The sequence below is a fragment of the Lemur catta genome, chromosome 1, assembly GCF_020740605.2.
Source record: "Lemur catta isolate mLemCat1 chromosome 1, mLemCat1.pri, whole genome shotgun sequence".
Classification (NCBI taxonomy): Eukaryota; Metazoa; Chordata; class Mammalia; order Primates; family Lemuridae; genus Lemur; species Lemur catta.
Window position 1 is genome coordinate 242,931,185 of NC_059128.1, and position 19,073 is coordinate 242,950,257.

The window sequence follows — 19,073 nt, forward strand, 5'->3', positions numbered from 1 at the left end:
TTAAGTTTAAGACATAGCACTATTATATAAACTAGTATAGTATATAATCTGAACAGGTACTATTCTAGATATTGCATGTATATTAATTTACTTAATGCTCTTATTAACTTTATGAAGTACTATTAACTCACTACAGATGACTAAATTGAAGCACTAAAATGGTAAAAACTCACCCAAGCACATAGAACTAGTAAGTTTTGGAGCCAGGACAAAATCCTATAGCACTCCATTTCTCCCCAAGTGGTTCAGCCACATGGAGCCCTGAGAAGTCTGACCCAAGCCTGCATGCTCATTGTTTGCTCCTGAAGGTAGTCACCCTAGTAGCTGCTTGTTGGCTCACAGTGGAGTGGGTCAGGGGTACCCACACACGGCTGTGGTGCATTAATTGTCTGTGTATACTCCTGTTGCCTATGCCTCTACCTGTGCCTCTGAAAAGGCACCATACATCCTCCAGGTGAGAGTCACCCTTTCTAGACCAAGAACTCTTGTTTTCAAGTTTAGCTTTGAATTTAATTTGAAGAAATCACTACTAATTTGTAAACTTAAAGTACATATACAAATAAGGGAGGAATGTATTGAGACTTAAGATTTGACCATGTAATTTCTACTGTATCCACTTATATGGTTCAATTTACCAAATTCTACCTCTGTCATCTGGGTATTGTTGGGGTGGGTAGGAGAAGTTGTTTTTTAACCATTATTTTTTTGAGACAGGGTCTCCCTCTGTTGCCCCAGCTATAGAGTGCAGTGGCATCATCATAGCTCATTGTAGCCTCAAACTTCTGGGCTCAAGTGATCCTCCTGCCTCAGACTCCTGGGTAGCTGGGACCACAGGTGCGCACCCCAAGGCCCAGTTTTTTTCTATTTTACGTAGAGACTGTGTCTCACTCTTGCTCAGGCTGGGCTTGAACTTCTGACTTTAAGCTATCCTCCTGCGTTGGCCTCCTAAAGTGCTAGGATTACAGCTGTGAGTGCCATGCCTGCCTGGCCCGGTTTGTTTTTTAAGTCTAATGCACCCACTGTGGCTCTGGAAGCTTTCACCAATTCCACATTGGTAGAACTAATCCTTCTAGTGCTCCAATAGCAGACTCTTTATACTTCATTAGAATGCAGATTTATTTGCATGCACAGCAATAAGGATTAGGAAACTAGGTAAAAAGGAAAGCAGCCTTCAGGCAAATGGAACCAATTAAGACCGTGAAGTAGTGGACTCTGAGACCTACTACAATGCGAAGACCTGCTGTGCTGCCTTCAAAAGTTAAGTCTCTTCATCTGATGCCTCAGCCCGCTTTTTAACTAGGCATTTACATGGGCATGGCTCTTCTTTTTCCCTCTCATGTTGTTTCAGATAAGATATGGTTTTCTCCTGTTTATCCAGGAACTGCTTCACGAAGTCTATGAGCTACAAAAAAAAAAAAAAAAAAAAAACCGAACAAAAAAAAAACACAACACAGTGAAGGACCCACATTTACGAACATGTCTGCAACAAGAAGCAATCTATCCAAACTGTACCCCATGGACCAGTAGTCCTGGAGCATGTGAAAAATGCAGAATCTCAGGTTCCACCCCAGATCTACTAAATCAGCCTCTTCATTTTAAGAAGGAACTAAGTGATTCATATGCATATGAAAGTTTCAAGAAGCACTGATCTTAGACTTTTAAGACCTCCAGGTGAATACAAGTATCTACTTTCAATGGGTATGAGTATTAGAACATCTCATCAAACGTACAGATTACAGCTGAGCGTGGTGGCTCACACCTGTAACCCTCACACTTTGCAAGGCTGAAGTGGGGGAATCACTTGAGGCTGGGAGTTTGAAACCAGCCTGAGCACCATAGTGAGAACCTATCTCTACAAAAAATAGAAGAACTAACTACCTGGTGATGGTGCATGGCTGTAGTGCCAGAGGCTGAGGCAGGAGGACCCCTGGAGCCCAGGAGTGTGAGGTTGCTGTGAGCTGTGAGGACTCCTCTGCACCCTAGCCCAGGCAACAGAGTGAGATCCTGCCTCAAAAAAAAAAAGTGCAGATTTTAAGTAATAGGCTACCCAATGCTTTGTTCTACAGCAGATTGTTTTCAATCCTGTTTATTTGAATCACATGGAGATTTTGAGTAGTTGCCTATACCTCATTTCTAAAGACTGAGATTTTGGTGGTCTGACATAAGGCTCAGACAGTTCTACCTCTTCAGAGCTCCTAAGTCCAATATGTATCTAGGGTTGAGAACTTTTATACTAGGGCATTTTCTTTACTTTGACTTTTTCAGAAGCTAGGGAGTTGGTGAGAAAGTAGTAACCATTTCAAGGTAGAGTCTTCACCAATAACCAGGAAGACCTCAGAGAAGTCTGTAGTCACCATTAACATCTACTTTTGCAGTGACAGTCTAGGACAGTTGTTCTCAAGACAAGGCCTTGGTCAGCAGCATTGTCACCTAGAAACTTGTTAGAAATGCAAATTCTCAAGCCCCATACAAAACCCATTCAACGCAACCAGGGGTTTGGACTAGAAGTTTATTTTAGCCCTCCAAGTGATTCTGGTGCCTAATAAAGCTTAAGCATTTCTGGATTAGGGGATTGACAAGCCAGCAGCAACAAAATCATTATTTTGTTTAATTGTCCAGAGTGCATTACTCCAGAAGACTTTCTCATGTATTGAATTGCATTTTTCCTTACCAGGACCCTACCCCATTCCTAACAATAGAAATAAATTCCCAGACTTCCTTGGAGGGAAATAAGCATGTATTGGGTGATCCACTGCCTTGGGCCCATTTCCCAGAAGCAAGTCATAATCCAGAAGTGAAAGATGACACTGTCAGAAGTTAACTACTTACATCAGCTCATCATTCTCAAAAGCAGAAAACTTCAGTTCTTCCAGGACCTCAGTTAATAAGTTCTCCAGCTGCAGAGCAGACTTTAAGGCTTGAATGCCACTTTCCCAGACATCTGTAATAGGACTCTGTAGGAGAAGAACAGGGAGTCGCTTATTCTACCTCAGGCACAGTTTTGTTACCTTCTACTCCTGTGTAGGATTATGAATAGGTTTGCACAGTCCAAAGGTTTTCCAATTTTGCAGTGCAATGGAATTAGCTGAGAATATTAAATGCTAATGCCTGGCTCTCAATCGCAGACACTGACTTAATAGGTACGGGGTGCAATATGGGCATCAAGAGTTTTAAGAGATTCACGGGTGATTTTAATGTACTACAAAGCAAAGGCACTAGTAGCCCAGGCATATATAATTAATCCATTAGCTTTGGAATTCTATGATGGTGGTTCAAGTCTGTTATTAGCAGACATTTTTCTTTATCAAGCTAGAGTTTAAAAAAAAAAACCCCTCTTTAGATAAGTAGGGATGTTCCTGGATGTAATATTCCCAACTAAAGTTCAGATTGTTTCATTATAATTGTCTTCCCAAGTGGAAAAAAAAGTTTGTTGCACTACATTGAAAAGACAGTCCTATTAAGTACTTGAATGTGTACCTGAATTAGATTAATGATCTGAAATAGGATGCTAACAGCTCTCGGAGGAAGGCTCTAAAGTAGTGCTTCTCAAGCTATACAGACCACTACGATCAACTGGAGAGCTTGTGGAGACATAGCTCTTTGGGCCCCACCCACAGAGAATCTGATTCCATAGGTCTGGGGTGGAATCTATGAATTTATATTTCTAATGACTCCCCAGGTGATGCTGGTGCTCCTGGTCCAGAGAACACACTGTGTGTGACTGAGAAAAGCCAAGCAAGCATTTAATGGCTCAAATTTCCCCGAAATGATGTTGACACATGATTGCCCTCAAAGTCAGTGCTAAGCCTATGTAGGAACATGTAGGAACATAAGTGACCTAACATAACTTGTCCTTTAAATTTTCTAGACCTGGCAAAGACCCCATAGAGGTTATCATAAGAGAGTTACGTATTCACCTGAATAACTGGAAGGCAGATAGCATGCTCATGTTTTCTTAGATATCTTAGGAACTCTTTTGCATGCTCCCTCTTCGCATTAGACTGCTTTTCCAAGAGGTTGGCCAAAGGAGGCATTTGCTTCTCGTCACTGTAATAACAGCCCTGGTCAAAGGGAAGAATGGGGGGAGGCTGTGGGTGAGAGAAGCTAAGTTTTAAGACTAGAATCTCACACAAACTCACTTTATCTCAGTCATTGATGAGAGGCCTTCTTTGGTCAGTCTTGGGTGCTCCGTGTTATCCTTTGACTTCCAGAAGGCCCCAGCTATCTTCCCTGAACCCAGACAACCTCAAAAAGCAGACACTCAGATTCCAATATACTGGTGCCTAATCTTTGCATATCATGCCCTCTTTAAGGGTCAGATTTGTGAACCTACATGCTAGCACCTATAACCATTAATTGTGTATGCACATGACAGTAGCCCAGCATAAACTGACATTTTAAAGTCAATCTATTTCAATCTATCCTAATATATCTATGCTAATTATAAGATAGCTTAAAGGTATAAAATTTTTTATTCAGCCTGCCACCAGTATTTGCCCATATAGTTTTGGAAACACACTGGAAACAACTGTAACTCTCCCTATCATAGCCCATAATTTGTAATCACAGTTCTAAATCATTGGGCCAGATCAGCAATATCTCAGCCACTGGTTTGCTGTTTCATCTAGTACTAGACACCAAATGTGGCCATAACCATCATTACTAAGGAGATAAAAGATACACCATCACCCAGATAAGAGCCCGAACTCCCCAGTTGCTCAAGACCTATACTAACCATGGTTAAATAAGTATTACTGACGAGCAGCTCATAAGATGCTACTCAGCTAAGCGCAAGTCTACATGCTTCAGGGAAGGGGCCCTTGGCCTCGTGTTCCATCTCAGCTTTAGGGAAACCCAGCCATAAAGAGTGCTACCCATTAACGTAAGGGACTTCTTAAATACTAACAGGTGTATAGCCAGCCCACTTCTTAAAACAAGATGAAATTCCATCCAGCTGAGATTAACAGCTACTAATCTACCAATGAGGACATTGTTTCTAGATGAAAGAGCCAATCAGACTAGAGAAAAGGGTGGTGGGGGGAAGGGGGTTAATCCTCCTAATTATCCTAGTCTGTGTTCAGTGTTCTCGCTCATCTCTCTGTGATTTGTGAAGGCTGATATACCTCCTGAGCAGTGAAACATTAACAGGATGGATTCATTACCTTTAATTTCTTTTCTTTTCTTCAAAAACTATTAAAGCACTGCAGGCTAAGTCACTAGGTGAATCTAAGAAGACTGGCTAAAATACATTCTTTGCCTATAAGGGGCCATATAACCCCCTCCTTTCTTCATAAGGCCTCAATACACATAACTGATCTCAAGGTAGGATATGATGGGAGTTCCAAAGTGTCAAAGTCATCACCTGAGGAGATTAGGGCAGATTTCATTGATAAATTGGCATTTTAAATTGGCCTTGGAAGGTGATCAAGAATGTAGAGAAATGGAAATGGAGGAAGGTAATTCCACCTGGAGAACAGGCACACACAGGCTCTAGATACAAGAGTTGATAGTGGTTTCTCCAAACTAAGGTAAAACTGCTCCAGATAAGAATATTTTGGCTCCTTCCTCAAGCTATCTCCCAAGGTGCCCACCTGCCCCCACATCCACCTTCTTCCTTTTCATCTTTTAAGGGCAGAGATTGTTTTACTTATTTTGGTATTTCTACAGCCCATAATGGAGTGTTTTGTAAATATGTGCTGAAACAATATTGATTAAATAAAAATACATTTTACATGTAAGTAAAGTATAAGATTTCCCATGAGTCTGGAAGATTCCGAGTTGGAGCCTAAGCCATGTCTGGTTGAACCAAAGTAGAAATGGCAGGTCACCAAAAGTCTATCTCTTGAGGCCGTAAGGAGTGAAGCAGCCTCCTGAGGGAGAACTCATCCTGAGAAAAGGAGCCAAGCATTTTGAGTGTGGCTCACTCACAAAGATAAGGTCATCACAGGGAAGGGATGATTGTAAAAATGGCCTGCTTTTGTTTCCTGACCCAATACTGCCCTTGTCCTCAATTGAATTCATGCCTTAGTCCCAGCAAGAGAGAGGTGCTTTAAGTCAGTTCTTCTCACACTGTAATTTGCATATGAATCACCTGGGGTTTTCCTTAAAATGCAGGTTATGGTACCTGGGGCTTGAGATTCTGTAATTCTAACAATGCTGCCAAATGTGGTCCATGGACCAGTACCAAAATGCTACCACACTTTGAATAGCAAGGTTTTAAGTACATTTCTAAAAAGTTATCTCAGTAAAAATTCTGAAAGACACAATGGCACTGCTGGGGAACCCTCTAACAGAAGAGGCAAAGAGGACAGTCTATGCTGCTTCTCAATAGACCACTGCACTGCCATGGCATGTCAGAGCTTCCGGTACCTCCCTGGCAGCATCCAGAGGGAGGCAGCAGTGCCAGGGCAGTCTGCAATATCCAGCCTAGGAAGGTTAGCACAGGTGAAGAGGAAAGAAAATGGTAACTGACCAATTAACTGGTTTTGCTCACAGTACATGTAAAACCTTATTCAAACTCCCCCTGAAATTTGGGAGAACTTTTCAGGAGATTAGGATCCTATGTGAGCAAGAGAACAAGTGCCAATAAAATCTGGATTATTACTGTTAATATTATCCAACTTATAAGATAGTAAATCTGGCAGATATAGATTTTACTTTCTGGGAGATATTATGAGAGTTTGAATATTTCTGGATGGTCCATAAGATCCTTCCATGTAAATATTCCAGGATTCTACCATTCCACCTAGGCCAAAATACAGAACTGGGTACATATAAAGAAAATATTCCTGTTCTTGTGGTTAGATATTATTTTGAAAAGTCTGCTATCTAATCACTTAAAAACAACCTCATCAATTTGTAGAAAAAAAGAATGAAAACAATATCAGTAACCTGTGCTAATATGGCAGATTTACAGGTGATTTTTTTCCTTTTTCTATTTTCCATATTTCTCAAACTTTTATTTTTCATTTTAAAAAATGAACCTAATAGACACTTTCTAGAAAATTAGCACAATGCCTTTCCCTAATAGAAGCTTCACATATGAATTTGTGATATATTTTTTCTATTTGCAAGTGTAATGTATGATCATTATAAAGTATTATATTCCAACATTACTGAAATATATAATGTAGAAAGTAAGCCTATGGCCAATACTTTAATTCTAATATATATTTTAAAATGTAATTTAATTCATAATACTATTATTATATTTTGATAAACTGATGAATTAACCTTTGAATTATGGAATATGATCAGATTCGTTATCTAACATCCATGTACCCTTTTTCCTGGAATGTGCTAGAAATACAAAGACACTTTTTAAAAAAAAACTATACAACTCCTCTTAAAATTTTTTTTGTAACTCAATTCAAACTTTGTGTCTTCACAGTGTTACTTCATCTTATCATCTCTCTCTAATGATAAAGACACTGGGGATTCTCTCCTGGACTTAATTCTAACCAAGAAATTCTTGTCTTTAAAAAGAAAATATCTTTAGTGCAGCATTCATTGTTCTTTTTATTGTGTTCTTTGTACATGTTTCCCTTATAAGTTTATAAACTTCATAAGGAAAGGGCCTAAATCTTAGTAATCTTTGAATCTTCCAGAGCATTTTATATGGTGCCTTGCCCATAAAAGCTACTCAGTGAATTATATTGATCTGAACAATTTGAAAGTAAAAAGGATTCTAAAAGTTTAAAGTTATTGGTCATCAAGAAAGAAAAAATGGGCAGACCCAGGCAAGTACTTTGACTTTGGAAAAGCAGATTTCAAAAGTTTCTAAAAATTATGGGAGAAAGCAAAGATTCCAAGTCAAAAGTCTTTAGAAGGGAAGGCAGGATTTCACACAGTACATGGGTCCTTGATAAATGTTTATGAGTCAAGGAGTGAATGAATGATATAACTTATCAAGATAGCACAAAGAAATGGTAGGCCTTAAAAGCTAGCTATGACACAGGTGGTTTGGATGAGAAAGAGTGACATCTATAGAAATCCATGTGCCTGCATACATATGGAGACCCTTCACAAGCGGCCTCTACTTTCAACTGACCAGCCTCTACCAGACTTAGCATGGCTATCTTATATGTGTTTTCTGATTTTTACTGTCTCAGTTATAGTAATTCTTTCCACATCTTTGTAACTGCCTATTTACCTCTATGTCTTTTCCACTAGTTCATGAGTTCCTTGAAGGAGGTTACTGTACCATGACTTGGTATCACCAACATCTAGCATAGCCTAGGACATCATGCATAGTCAATAGATACCCATTCTCTGTGGATATATAAGTAAATGGTTAAACACTTAAAGTGCGAACACAGAAAGATGGAAGATAAACACATGAGGGAAATGAAAATGTAAAAGAATATCTGAAAATACAAACTTTCATGTGTGTTGAGGTTTATGAATATATATGCATTTTTAAAGTTAAGACCAACAAAAAGAATTTTGGGGAAAGAAGTACATGATGAAATTATGAAAGGGAGCAGTTTCTGACTAAAAAAGAACAAAGTAGGGAGAGAGACACACACTAATAGGACAAAAAGTACAATGTTAACCAAGGATAGAGAGAAAATAGAGCAACTAAAGTTGTTTATCAAAGAGACACGTGCATACAAAACAAAACTCAAATATTAATAGAGAAACATAAATAGAGAGTAAAGAAGTCCAAGTAGAGTCATACCAAATAAAAGAGTGCCTAGATGATTTAGACCAAGATACATGTCCACATCTAGGTGAGAGCTTTATTCTTTAGTTGAAATAATGACCTCTAGAAGTGGCTTAGGAAGCACTGTTGGTAATGTTTAAAGAATATTGGAGAGAAACGCCAAAATACAATTACAGACTATTATGATATCTTGGTGTTAAGATGCAGAAATTTGTACTGGATAAGAATATAGTTAGCCCAATTGGCATCTGAAAATCAAAGGTGGCTATTTATTGGATTGAGAATAATTTAGCAAAAGCTTTTGGTGACGAGAACAAGGCATTGTACTCAACCATGTCCTCTTTTCCTTTTTTCATTTTTTAAGTCAACAATTTGGATAAATAGAGTTTTACACTTAAATGTAGAAATATCACAAATTAGCATGCTGAATGACAGAAACAAGTGTCAATAGAACTCAGAAAGTTAAATCAAATTGGCTAAAGCTAGCATGATTAAATATAATTAAAAATAAATATAAGATCCTGTATTTCAGTTTAGTAAATCAATAGCCTATCAACAGAAAGAGGAAGATATTATTAAACAGTAGTTCATGTGAAATAGCTTAGATTTGGTTGAATGTTCAATATAATCAGACAGTTGACAGAAAAGCAAACGCAATTCACTTTTTTGCCCCTCAGGCAGACAAAGACTTGTTTTATTGAATGATTGATCTGTACAATTGCCAAGGCCACTATGTACAGACAAGACAGGGGGAGTTTTATTTCTTGGTCTCTTGATGATCTCCTCCTGGGCCTGGAGGTGCTTTCAGGGGTGCTTCTTTGCTCCCTTGATCTTAGACCTGTGGGCCTCAGCCTAGTCAGACAAGAGCTTTTTGCAGCCCTTATCCTCCTTCAGCCTGTGGATGTGTGACACAAGATCCAGCATTCTTGTGGGCCATGTCCACTTTTGAACACATTCCCCTTCACCTTCTAGTACAGGCTGTGAAATGTGGGGTTAATTTTAGGTTCATGGCATCTTGTGAGCAGCTGGTGCAGAATTCTCATTCTCCACATACAGGTTCCCTTCTTGGGTAGTCGGGTATTGACAGTCCTCCTTGGCTTACCTACGCCCATGTGCCTGACTTTGGTGTTTTTCTGATGTCAAGCCCACGAATGAAGTACAAGCTTGCAGGTGTTCAATCCATCTTTGATCAGCTTCTGGATCCGATAATCAGTACTGACATTGTGGATTTCACTGGTTTCATACAGGTTTAACCAGATCTCCTTTTTGCCACAGTGGAGGATGCTGGAAGCTTCATGGCTGCAGTTCAGTCTTCAAGAAGCAATTTTCATGACCAGATCCCAGGAGATTCTAGTCCTCTTATACCCATACAGTGACGCATGCATAAAAATCCTTCCCAACAACCCTGTAAGGCAGATAGTTTGATTCCTTTTTATGAAGGTGAAAAACAAAATAGAAGAGAAGTCAATTCACTTGCTTATAATCAAGTGAATTGCTAGTTAGTGGCAGAGTCAGAATTTGAACTCATCTGCGTTTGATTAAAAAAAATCCAGGCTCTTTCTAATGTGCCACTCATCATGTTGTATTCAAATAAATGCTTTCTTTTTCTGACTTATTACTATGAGAATATGAAAAGACCTATAAAGATAAAAACATTCAAAGCACATGTCATTATGCTTGTGGACTCTTCTGTATTGAAAAAATGAAGAAGTAATAAACAAAATATAAAATTTGATAAGTGGAAAATAATCCTATGTACAACATTAGGTATTTGAAATTTGTTCTTTAGTCCTCCAGATATGCCTTTTTTCCCCTAAATTGTTCCTCATAGGCTGGAACCGTATTACATATAATTCCAGTAATAATATGTGAAATTAGAGGTTTCAAAATGAATACAGTTTTGTGACTGAATAAAAGATCACAGTATATAAATTTAATTCATTCTAAGGAAAATATGTCATCAACTTTTAATAGACTCAAGGAAATATCAATAAACATGTATAGTAATTTCATATGATAATGGATATACATGTACATATATATGTAAATATATTTCATAAAAAATGAAATGAACAGGGAAATAGAAATACATTAGTATTTTAGACTGCATAGTTTCTCTGGAGACATAATCACAAGTGCCAAAACTTTTTATCTAAAGTCACTGTTAGAGCCACTTCTATAGCTTCGATTGAAAAATGTTGATTTGTGGACCATGTAAGTGCATGTTTTGACAAAATGTGAATAATACTTTTGAATTATTCTATTCTTTGAATACTTGCCCACCAGAAAACAACCTGGCCATCTCCCAAGAGAAGGGAAATTGTGATCTCTCAGCAGAGATTTTAGTGTCTGTATTATGTGAACTTATAGTGGTAATCATTTCTTTCAATGAAAGTGGACTATGGTATGAACTTTGCTACATCTCCTTCAAACACACACACACACACACACACACACACACACACACACACACACACATACAAACATATCACTACCACCACCAGCACCACCACCACAACAGAGACAAGACGCTTCTACAATGACCTGTAATCTGGACAATACATTTCTTGGTCAGCATCCCTGAACTGCTAGAGCTTCTGGACTGCTGGGGGGAAAAATGCTCAGTATTCAGTGTGAAAGCCCCGCTGTCTTAGAGAAATATGTGTTTGGTTTTGGTTTCAGCTTAATATGATCCAGCGGCTGGAAACAGGACTGCTGAACTAACAGCCAACACCAACATGTCCTTCAGCTGGGAGAGGGTCACACAGGGATGGGGTCAGGTGTTGGGAGAAGGGCGTTGAAGGTGGGTTTCTGTAATCTGTGAAGTTCATTGGCAAGGGCTAAAATTCTAGCTAGGAGAGACAGGAATATGATCTTAAATAAACTCAGTGGGAAAGAGAAGTATTTTAAAACTTTCTCCAGGTTTTTTGTTTCTCCCATCCCCCTTTCCTCTAAGAAATCTAGATTAATGGATGAAATTTTGTAATTATTTTTTATTTTCCTATGCTTTTATCATTTTTATTCTTATAGCCTGGACCTGAATTTCCATTTAAAAAATGAATGAGTGACATTATGACCTGTGTAGTGTTGTGATTAAGAACATAAACTTTACCAGAGGCTGCCTGGGTTTGAATCTTGTCTTTGCTATGTTACTTAATTAAAGGTACTTTTCTAGGCACAGGGAATGTAGCAGTAAATGAAACAGACAAAAATCTCTGCCTTTACAAACCATACTTATAGTTTTAGGACATTAACTAGTCTGTAACAGCTTCCTCACAAGGGTACATACTTTTTGGACCTTCTTTAAGTGTTAACTGAGCTGATACACAAAAAATACTTAGAATCAAGTTTGCACATAGAAAACATTTAATAAATGTTAGCTATTACGTTTAAGACCTTTTTTTCCCGTTTTGGTTGCTGTTAACTTGTTTTATGGTGAAGTATAACACATACCAGAATCCCCAGAAGTGCCTGCTCAGAAGTCCTTTCCTTAGGCTCTGCTTTCAGGGGAACCCAAACTTAGACAGAGCCCTTCATTGATGATCTATGCTCCACATACCTTCCCTCACTCTGTGGCTTGCATTTCACTCTTTCACAGGATCTTTTGATGAAAAAAAGTTCTTAGTTTTAATCTAGGCCAATTTCTCAATCTTATGTTAAATGTTTTTTGTGTTCCGGTTATGAAATCCTTTACTACCCCGATATCATGAAGACATTCTATATTTGCTTCCAAAACTTTATTTTCGACTCTCACATTTAGAGTTACAGTCCATCTGGAATTGATTCTTGTGTATGGTGAGGTAGAGGAATGTTTCTTATTTTTTTACATAAGAATGTATAATTGACTGTGGTAGGCAGAATGATGGCCACATAAAAACGTCCATGTCCTGGTCACCGGAGCCTGTGAATTATGTTACCTTCCATGGCAAAAAGGACTTTGCAGATGTGACCTCAAGATGGGGAGGTTATCCTGGATTATTTGAGTGGACCAAATCTAATCCAATGGGTCCTTAAAATTGTAGAACCATTCCAGGATGTGGTAAGAGGGGATTACAATTAGGGAATAATAGTCAGAGAGACAACATTGCTGTTTTTGAAGGTGGAGAACAGGATCATGAACCAATGTATTAATAGAACATGGTGGGCATGTGAGTGGCCTCTAGAAATTGGGAATGGCAGGGAAACAAATTCTCTTCTAAAGCCTCCAGTAAAGAACACTTTTTAGCAACACTTTGATTTTATTTTAGCCCAGTGAGATCTATGTTGTACTTCTGACTTAACCATAAAATAACAAATTGGCATTGTTTTAAGCCACTAAGTTTTTGGTTATTTGTTACAACGGTTATAGAAAACTAATACATTGACCCAGCATTATTTATTGAAAAGACCATTTTTTACCCATTCTTCTTCAGCTCCACTTTGGTCATAATTGTGTGCCCATTAATGTATTTGCCTGTTGCTACATTTTCTAATCTGTTCCAGTAGTGTTTATGTCCATTTTTGTGCCAGTATTACACTCTTTAATTTCTGTAGCTTTATAATAGGACTTAATACTCAGCAGAGAAAATTCTCTGCTGGTATTCTCCTTAACAGTAATTTGACTATCCTTGTCCCAAAATAAATTACATAGTTAGCTTGTCTATTTCAATAACAACAACAAAAATAACTTATTGGGATTTTGATTGGGATAGAGTTGACTCCATGGATCAATTCTGGAAATCAAAATTTTTACTATACTGATTTTAAGAAGATCTATTTGTGGTATATTCTTTCATTTACTTGATGTCTCTTAATTATGCTTATAGTTTTCTATGTAGAGGCTATGCATATCTTGTGTTAGATATCTTTAAGTGTTTAATTTTATTTCATTGTATTGTAAATGGCATATTTTACCTTTTTTCTTCTTTTTGCTAGTGTATAGAATTTATTTTTATATATTAACTCTGCATCCAATATCTTTGTTAATACACTTACCAATTCTAAAACTTTATCTGTAGATTCTTTTGGAATGTTTACACATACAACCATAAGACCTGTGAAATATTTTTTAAATAAAGGTAACTTTTTATGACTGTATTTTTATGCCTCCAAGTATTAGGATAACAGTTGGTAATGTGGAACTGTTCAGTCTTTTTAATACAGAGTCTATAGTAAACAAAAGTTACTGACATACTTTAAATCAGTACATATCAAACTGTTCTTTAAATTGTAGCATTGCTTCCATTACAAATATATCAAAAACTCATTAATTAGGTCAGCAATTGAAAATTATTTTTTATCAATTCAGCAAAGGGTGAATCTAAATTTACCTTTCATCTCATAGTTAAAAGGCAGATACCAATTGAGTATCAGACAGAGGTGGGGGGTGAGGGGAGGGGATGGGTGTATACCTACATGATGAGTGCGATGCACACTGTCTGAGGAATGGACACACTTGAAGCTCTATCTCGGGGGGATGAGGGGCATGGGCAATATATATAACCTGAACTTTTTTACCCCCATAATAAGCTGAAATTAAAAAAATTGGGAAAAAAAGGCAGATAGCTAAATAGCATCACAAAGGTTAGGAAGGATATTCACCTACATTTTGCAGCTTACCTTAGTCAAACCCTTATTACTTCATTGTTTTAACCTTTTAACCAGCCTCCCCTGTTTTAAGCTTTTATCATGTTTCATCATATTGCTAGAATGGTCTCTTTTTTTCTTTTTAAATAGACTTCATTGTTTAGAGAGGTTTTAGGTTCACAGAAAAATTGAGCAGAAAGTACAGAGTTCCCATGTAACCCCCACTTTCCCCGCAAATAGCCAGGGAGAGCTGATGTTACAGTTCAAGTCTGAAGACTGTCTCTTGGGCAAGGTCAGTTTTTTATTCTATTAAGGTCCTCAGCTGACTGGATGAACCCAACCCGCATTCCTGAGGGCAATCTGTTTTATTCAAAGTGTGTGATTTAAATGTTACTTTTATCCAAAGCATGCTCACAGAAACATCCAAAATAATGTTTGACCAAATATTTGGGCACTGTGGCCCAGCATGGTTGATACAAAAAATTAACCATTACATGTCTACCTCGTGTCACTTTGGCACTCATACCTGTCCCATTAAACCATACTTAATCCCTGAATAAACACAATAGTGACGCCATACCTCTAACATGATACAACTATTGTATTTGTAACTGAAAACACACTAATCCTTTCCCTTTCAGGCATAAAAATACCAAATAGGATGCAAGGTCTTTGGTTGATATTTACTCTTCTTGATATCCTGTAACTTAAATACTATGATATAAAACTAACAATACTTAAATACTTTGGTATAAAGTCAACATGTATTACATAAGGGGATAAGAGATTGAAGAAAGATATTTCCTTTGTACATGCACATACACAAACCTATTCATAACAAAAATGAGAAAATACTTATGACAAGTACAGTCCTTGTCTCTGTAACTGGTCACACAGTTGTAACTGATGGTATTAATAACTACCTTCTTCAACTACCCATTCTGTATTCCCTTTGCCTCAGCAAGCACCTTAGCTGGCTGTGATTCTTTACTTAGTGGGGTGACACAAAACTTCACACCTAAAGGATTTAATTTTATTTGATTGTATTATAAATGGCATATTTAATTTTTTACTGTTTTTTGCTAGCATATGGAATTGATTTTTGTATAATGACTTTAAAGTACATTTTTAAATTCTAAAACCTTATCTACATAGTCTTTTGAAATTTTTACATACACAGCCATATGATCTGTGAACGACGACAGTTTTAATTCTTCTTTTTCTGTCCTTATAACTTTTATTCCTTTTTCTTGCTTTATTCCACTATCTAGGACCTCTAATAGAGTGCTGAATAAAAGTGGAGAGAGCAGGTCTTCTTCTTGATATTGAAGAAAAATACTATTTTCCTATGAAAATAGTATTTTTTTAGAACTATTTGTGATCAGATTTGGAAGTTTCCATCTATTACCATTTTGCTAGGAGTTTTAAAATTATACCTTTTATTTTTATATAATTGTGATTAACATGCAGTTGTAAGAAATAACACAGAAGGATTCTGTGTATTCTTGACCCAGTTTTCTCCAGTGGCAACACATCTTGCAGAATGATAGTACAAATCACAATCAGGACCTTGACATCACAATCCACCAATATTATTCAGATTTCTCCTGTTTTACTTGTACCTATTTGTGTGTACATGTATGTAATTAGTTTTATACAATCTTATCTTATTTGTAGATTCCTGTACTCAACACCAGAGTCAAGATATAGAACATTTCCATCATTCCAATATCCCTCGTGTTGTCATTTTTATAAGCACACTTTCTTTCCTCCTACCCTCCCCTAGATTGCTCCACTGTCCCTAACCCCTAGTAAGCACTAATCTGTTGTCCATTTCTAAAATTTTGATTTTTAAAAATTTTACATACATCTAATCATATAGTATTTAACCTTTGGGGACTGGCTTTTTTCACTCAGAATAATTCGCTGGAAATCATTTAAGTTGTTTCATATAGCAATAGTTAAATCCTTTTATTGCTAAGTAGTATTCCATAGCATGGCTCTACCACACATTGTTTAACCACTCACCCATTGATGGGAAGCTGGGTTGTTTTCAGTTTTTAGTTATTATGAATAAAGCTGCTATGAACATACATGTATAGGTTTTTGTGTGAACATAAGTTTTCATTTCTCTGGAATAAATGTCCATGAGTGCAGCTGCTGAGAGTTTTATGTTTAGTTTTATAAAAAGTGCCAAACTATTTTTCCCAGTGTGGCTATACTGAAGAATTTATTTTTTATCATGAATGAATATTGAAGTTGATCAAATGCCTTTTTCTTCATCTGTTTAGAGAATGTTATGGTTTTTCTTCTTGTATTTATGCTACTGTGGCAAATTATATTGATTGACCTTTGAATTTAAAAGAACTTTGCATTCTCAGTGAAATGTGATTGTGTAGTATGGTCTATGCTTTCTATAGTATATAATGTACTTAGTTTGTTAATGTTTTGTCTAGAATTTTTTGCTTCTGTGTTGATTAGAGCAACTGTCTTGAAATTTTCTTTTCTTATAATATCCTTTGGGATGTTTTTCTTCCTTTTTATATTATATGAATGAGTTTGTGTGATACTGGTGTTCTTTCTTTGTTTGTTTTTTTTTAAGACAGAGTCTCGCTCTGTTGCCCTGGCTAGAGTACAATGGAGTCATCATAGTTCACTGCAACCTCAAACTCCTGGGCTCAAGTGATCCTCCTGCCTCAGCCTCCCGAGTAGCTGGGACTATAGGTATGCACCACCACACCCGACTAATTTTTTCTATTTTTAGTAGATACAGGGTCTTACTTCTGCTCAGGCTGGTCTCAAACTCCTGATTTCAAGTGATCCTTCCACCTAGGCCTCCCAAAGTGCTAAGATTACAGGTGTGAGCCATTGTGCCTGGCCAATTGCCTAATTACTTGGTAACAATTGCTGAACCTACTGGAGCTATAGAATTTTGTGGAAAGGATTTTAATTTTTGATGAATTATGGAACTATTCACATTTTCTAATTTGTCTTCAGATTTGGAAAGTTCTACTGTTTTAGGAAGTTGTCAATTTCATATACATGTTCAAATTCACTGGCATAAAAGTGCTCACAATGTCATATTACTATCTTTATTGTCTGTAGAGTCTGTTGTAATATACTCTTTTTGATTCCTTTTATTTTTAAATATTTACTTGTACATTTATTCTTTTCAATGTTGTCCATCCAGGTTTTCGGTTTTCATTTGCCTGACAATGTCTTTATTTTGCTGTGGCCAACGCACCCTACAGGGGCCCCTGTGAGTCATGCCCTTGAGTAATGCCCTGCCCTGGAATGTGGGTGGAACCTGTGACTTGTTTCCAACCAGTGGGATATAGAAAAGGATACAGAAAATATGTCACTCCCTTGGTTAGATTATATTACACATCCAATAAAGGGCTGATAACTTGAATCTATTTAGAATTCAGGAAAATCAGCAAGAAAAAATCCAACAACCCTATCAAAAGGTGGGCAAAGGACATGAACAGAAACTTTTCAAAAGAAGACAGAATAATGGCCAACAAACATATGAAAAAATGCTTAACATCTCTAATCATTAGGGAAATGCAAATCAAAACCACAATGAGATATCACTTGTCTCCAGTGAGAATGGCCTTTATCAATAAGTCCCAAAACAATAAATGCTGGCGTGGATGCGGAGAGATAGGAACACTCACACAATGCTGGTGGAACTGCAAACTAGTGCAACCTCTGTGGAAAGCAATATGGAGATACCTGAAACAGATACAAGTAGATCTACCATTTGATCCAGCAATCCCATTATTGGGCATCTACCCAAAAGAACAAAAGACATTCTATAAAAAAGACATCTGCGCTCGAATGTTTATAGCAGCATAATTCACAATTGCAAAGATGTGGAAACAACCCAAGTGCCCATCAATACATGAATTGATTAATAAAATGTGGTATGTGTATACCACGGAGTACTACTCAGCTATAAGAAACAACAGTGATCTAGCACTTCTTGTATTTTCCTGGATAGAGCTGGAACCCATTCTACTAAGTGAAGTATCCCAAGAATGGAAAAAAAAGCACCACATGTACTCACCATCAAATTGGTTTCACTGATCAACACCTAAGAGCACATATAGGAACAACATTAATCGGGTGTCGGACAGATAGGGTGGGGGAGGGGATGAGTGTATACATACATAATGAGTGTGATGCCCACCATCTGGGGGATGGACATGCTTGAAGCTCTGACTCAGAGGGGAGAGGGGGGCAAGGGCAATATATGTAACCTAAACTTTTGTACTCCCATAATATGCTGAAATAATAATAATAAAAAAAATAACAAGAAGAGTTTTGCAGAAGTAATGAAAATCTCTAAATAATTGACTTTAAATTCATCCAAAGTGAGATTTTCCTGGCTGGGTCTGACCTAATCAAATGAGTCCTTTAAAAGAGGTCTAGAGGTCAGAGATGAAGCAGCAGAGATTCCCTCTCTGTTACTGGCTTTGAAGAATCAAGCTGCTATGAATTCTACAGCTGCAGGGGAATTATTCCTGCCAATAATCTGATGGAACTTAGAAGTGAATCTTTCCCTAGATGAGCCTTCCAGAAGCAGGCTGGGACACCTTGACTTCAGCCTTGTGAGACCCTGATCAGAGTCCTTAGCTAAGATGCACCCAGACTTCTCACCTAAAGAAACTGTGATACAATATTAAATGGTATTGTTTTAAGCCATTAAATTTGTGGTAATTTGTTACATAGCAATAGGAAACTAATACATTCTCCTTTATACTTGAAGGATATTTTTGCTGGATGTAGAATTCCAGATTGGCAATACTTGTTTTTCAGAACTCTGTAGATCATTTCAACA

General features: G+C 37.3%; 1 protein-coding gene across 1 annotated transcript in view; it reads right to left on the reverse strand.

Moving 5' to 3' along the window:
• Nucleotides 1-1,143: 1,143 nt before the first annotated feature.
• LOC123642270 (ferritin heavy chain B-like) overlaps nucleotides 1,144-19,073 on the reverse strand; it is a 29,894-nt gene continuing 11,964 nt past the window's right edge. Inside the window, exons 3-5 of the mRNA XM_045557233.1 lie at nucleotides 3,918-4,061; nucleotides 2,830-2,954; nucleotides 1,144-1,402 (exon numbers count right to left, since the gene is read on the reverse strand). Of these exons, the coding sequence (XP_045413189.1) occupies nucleotides 1,396-1,402; nucleotides 2,830-2,954; nucleotides 3,918-4,061 (276 nt within the window). The 3' untranslated portion in view covers nucleotides 1,144-1,395. The remainder of the gene's footprint in view (nucleotides 1,403-2,829; nucleotides 2,955-3,917; nucleotides 4,062-19,073) is intronic.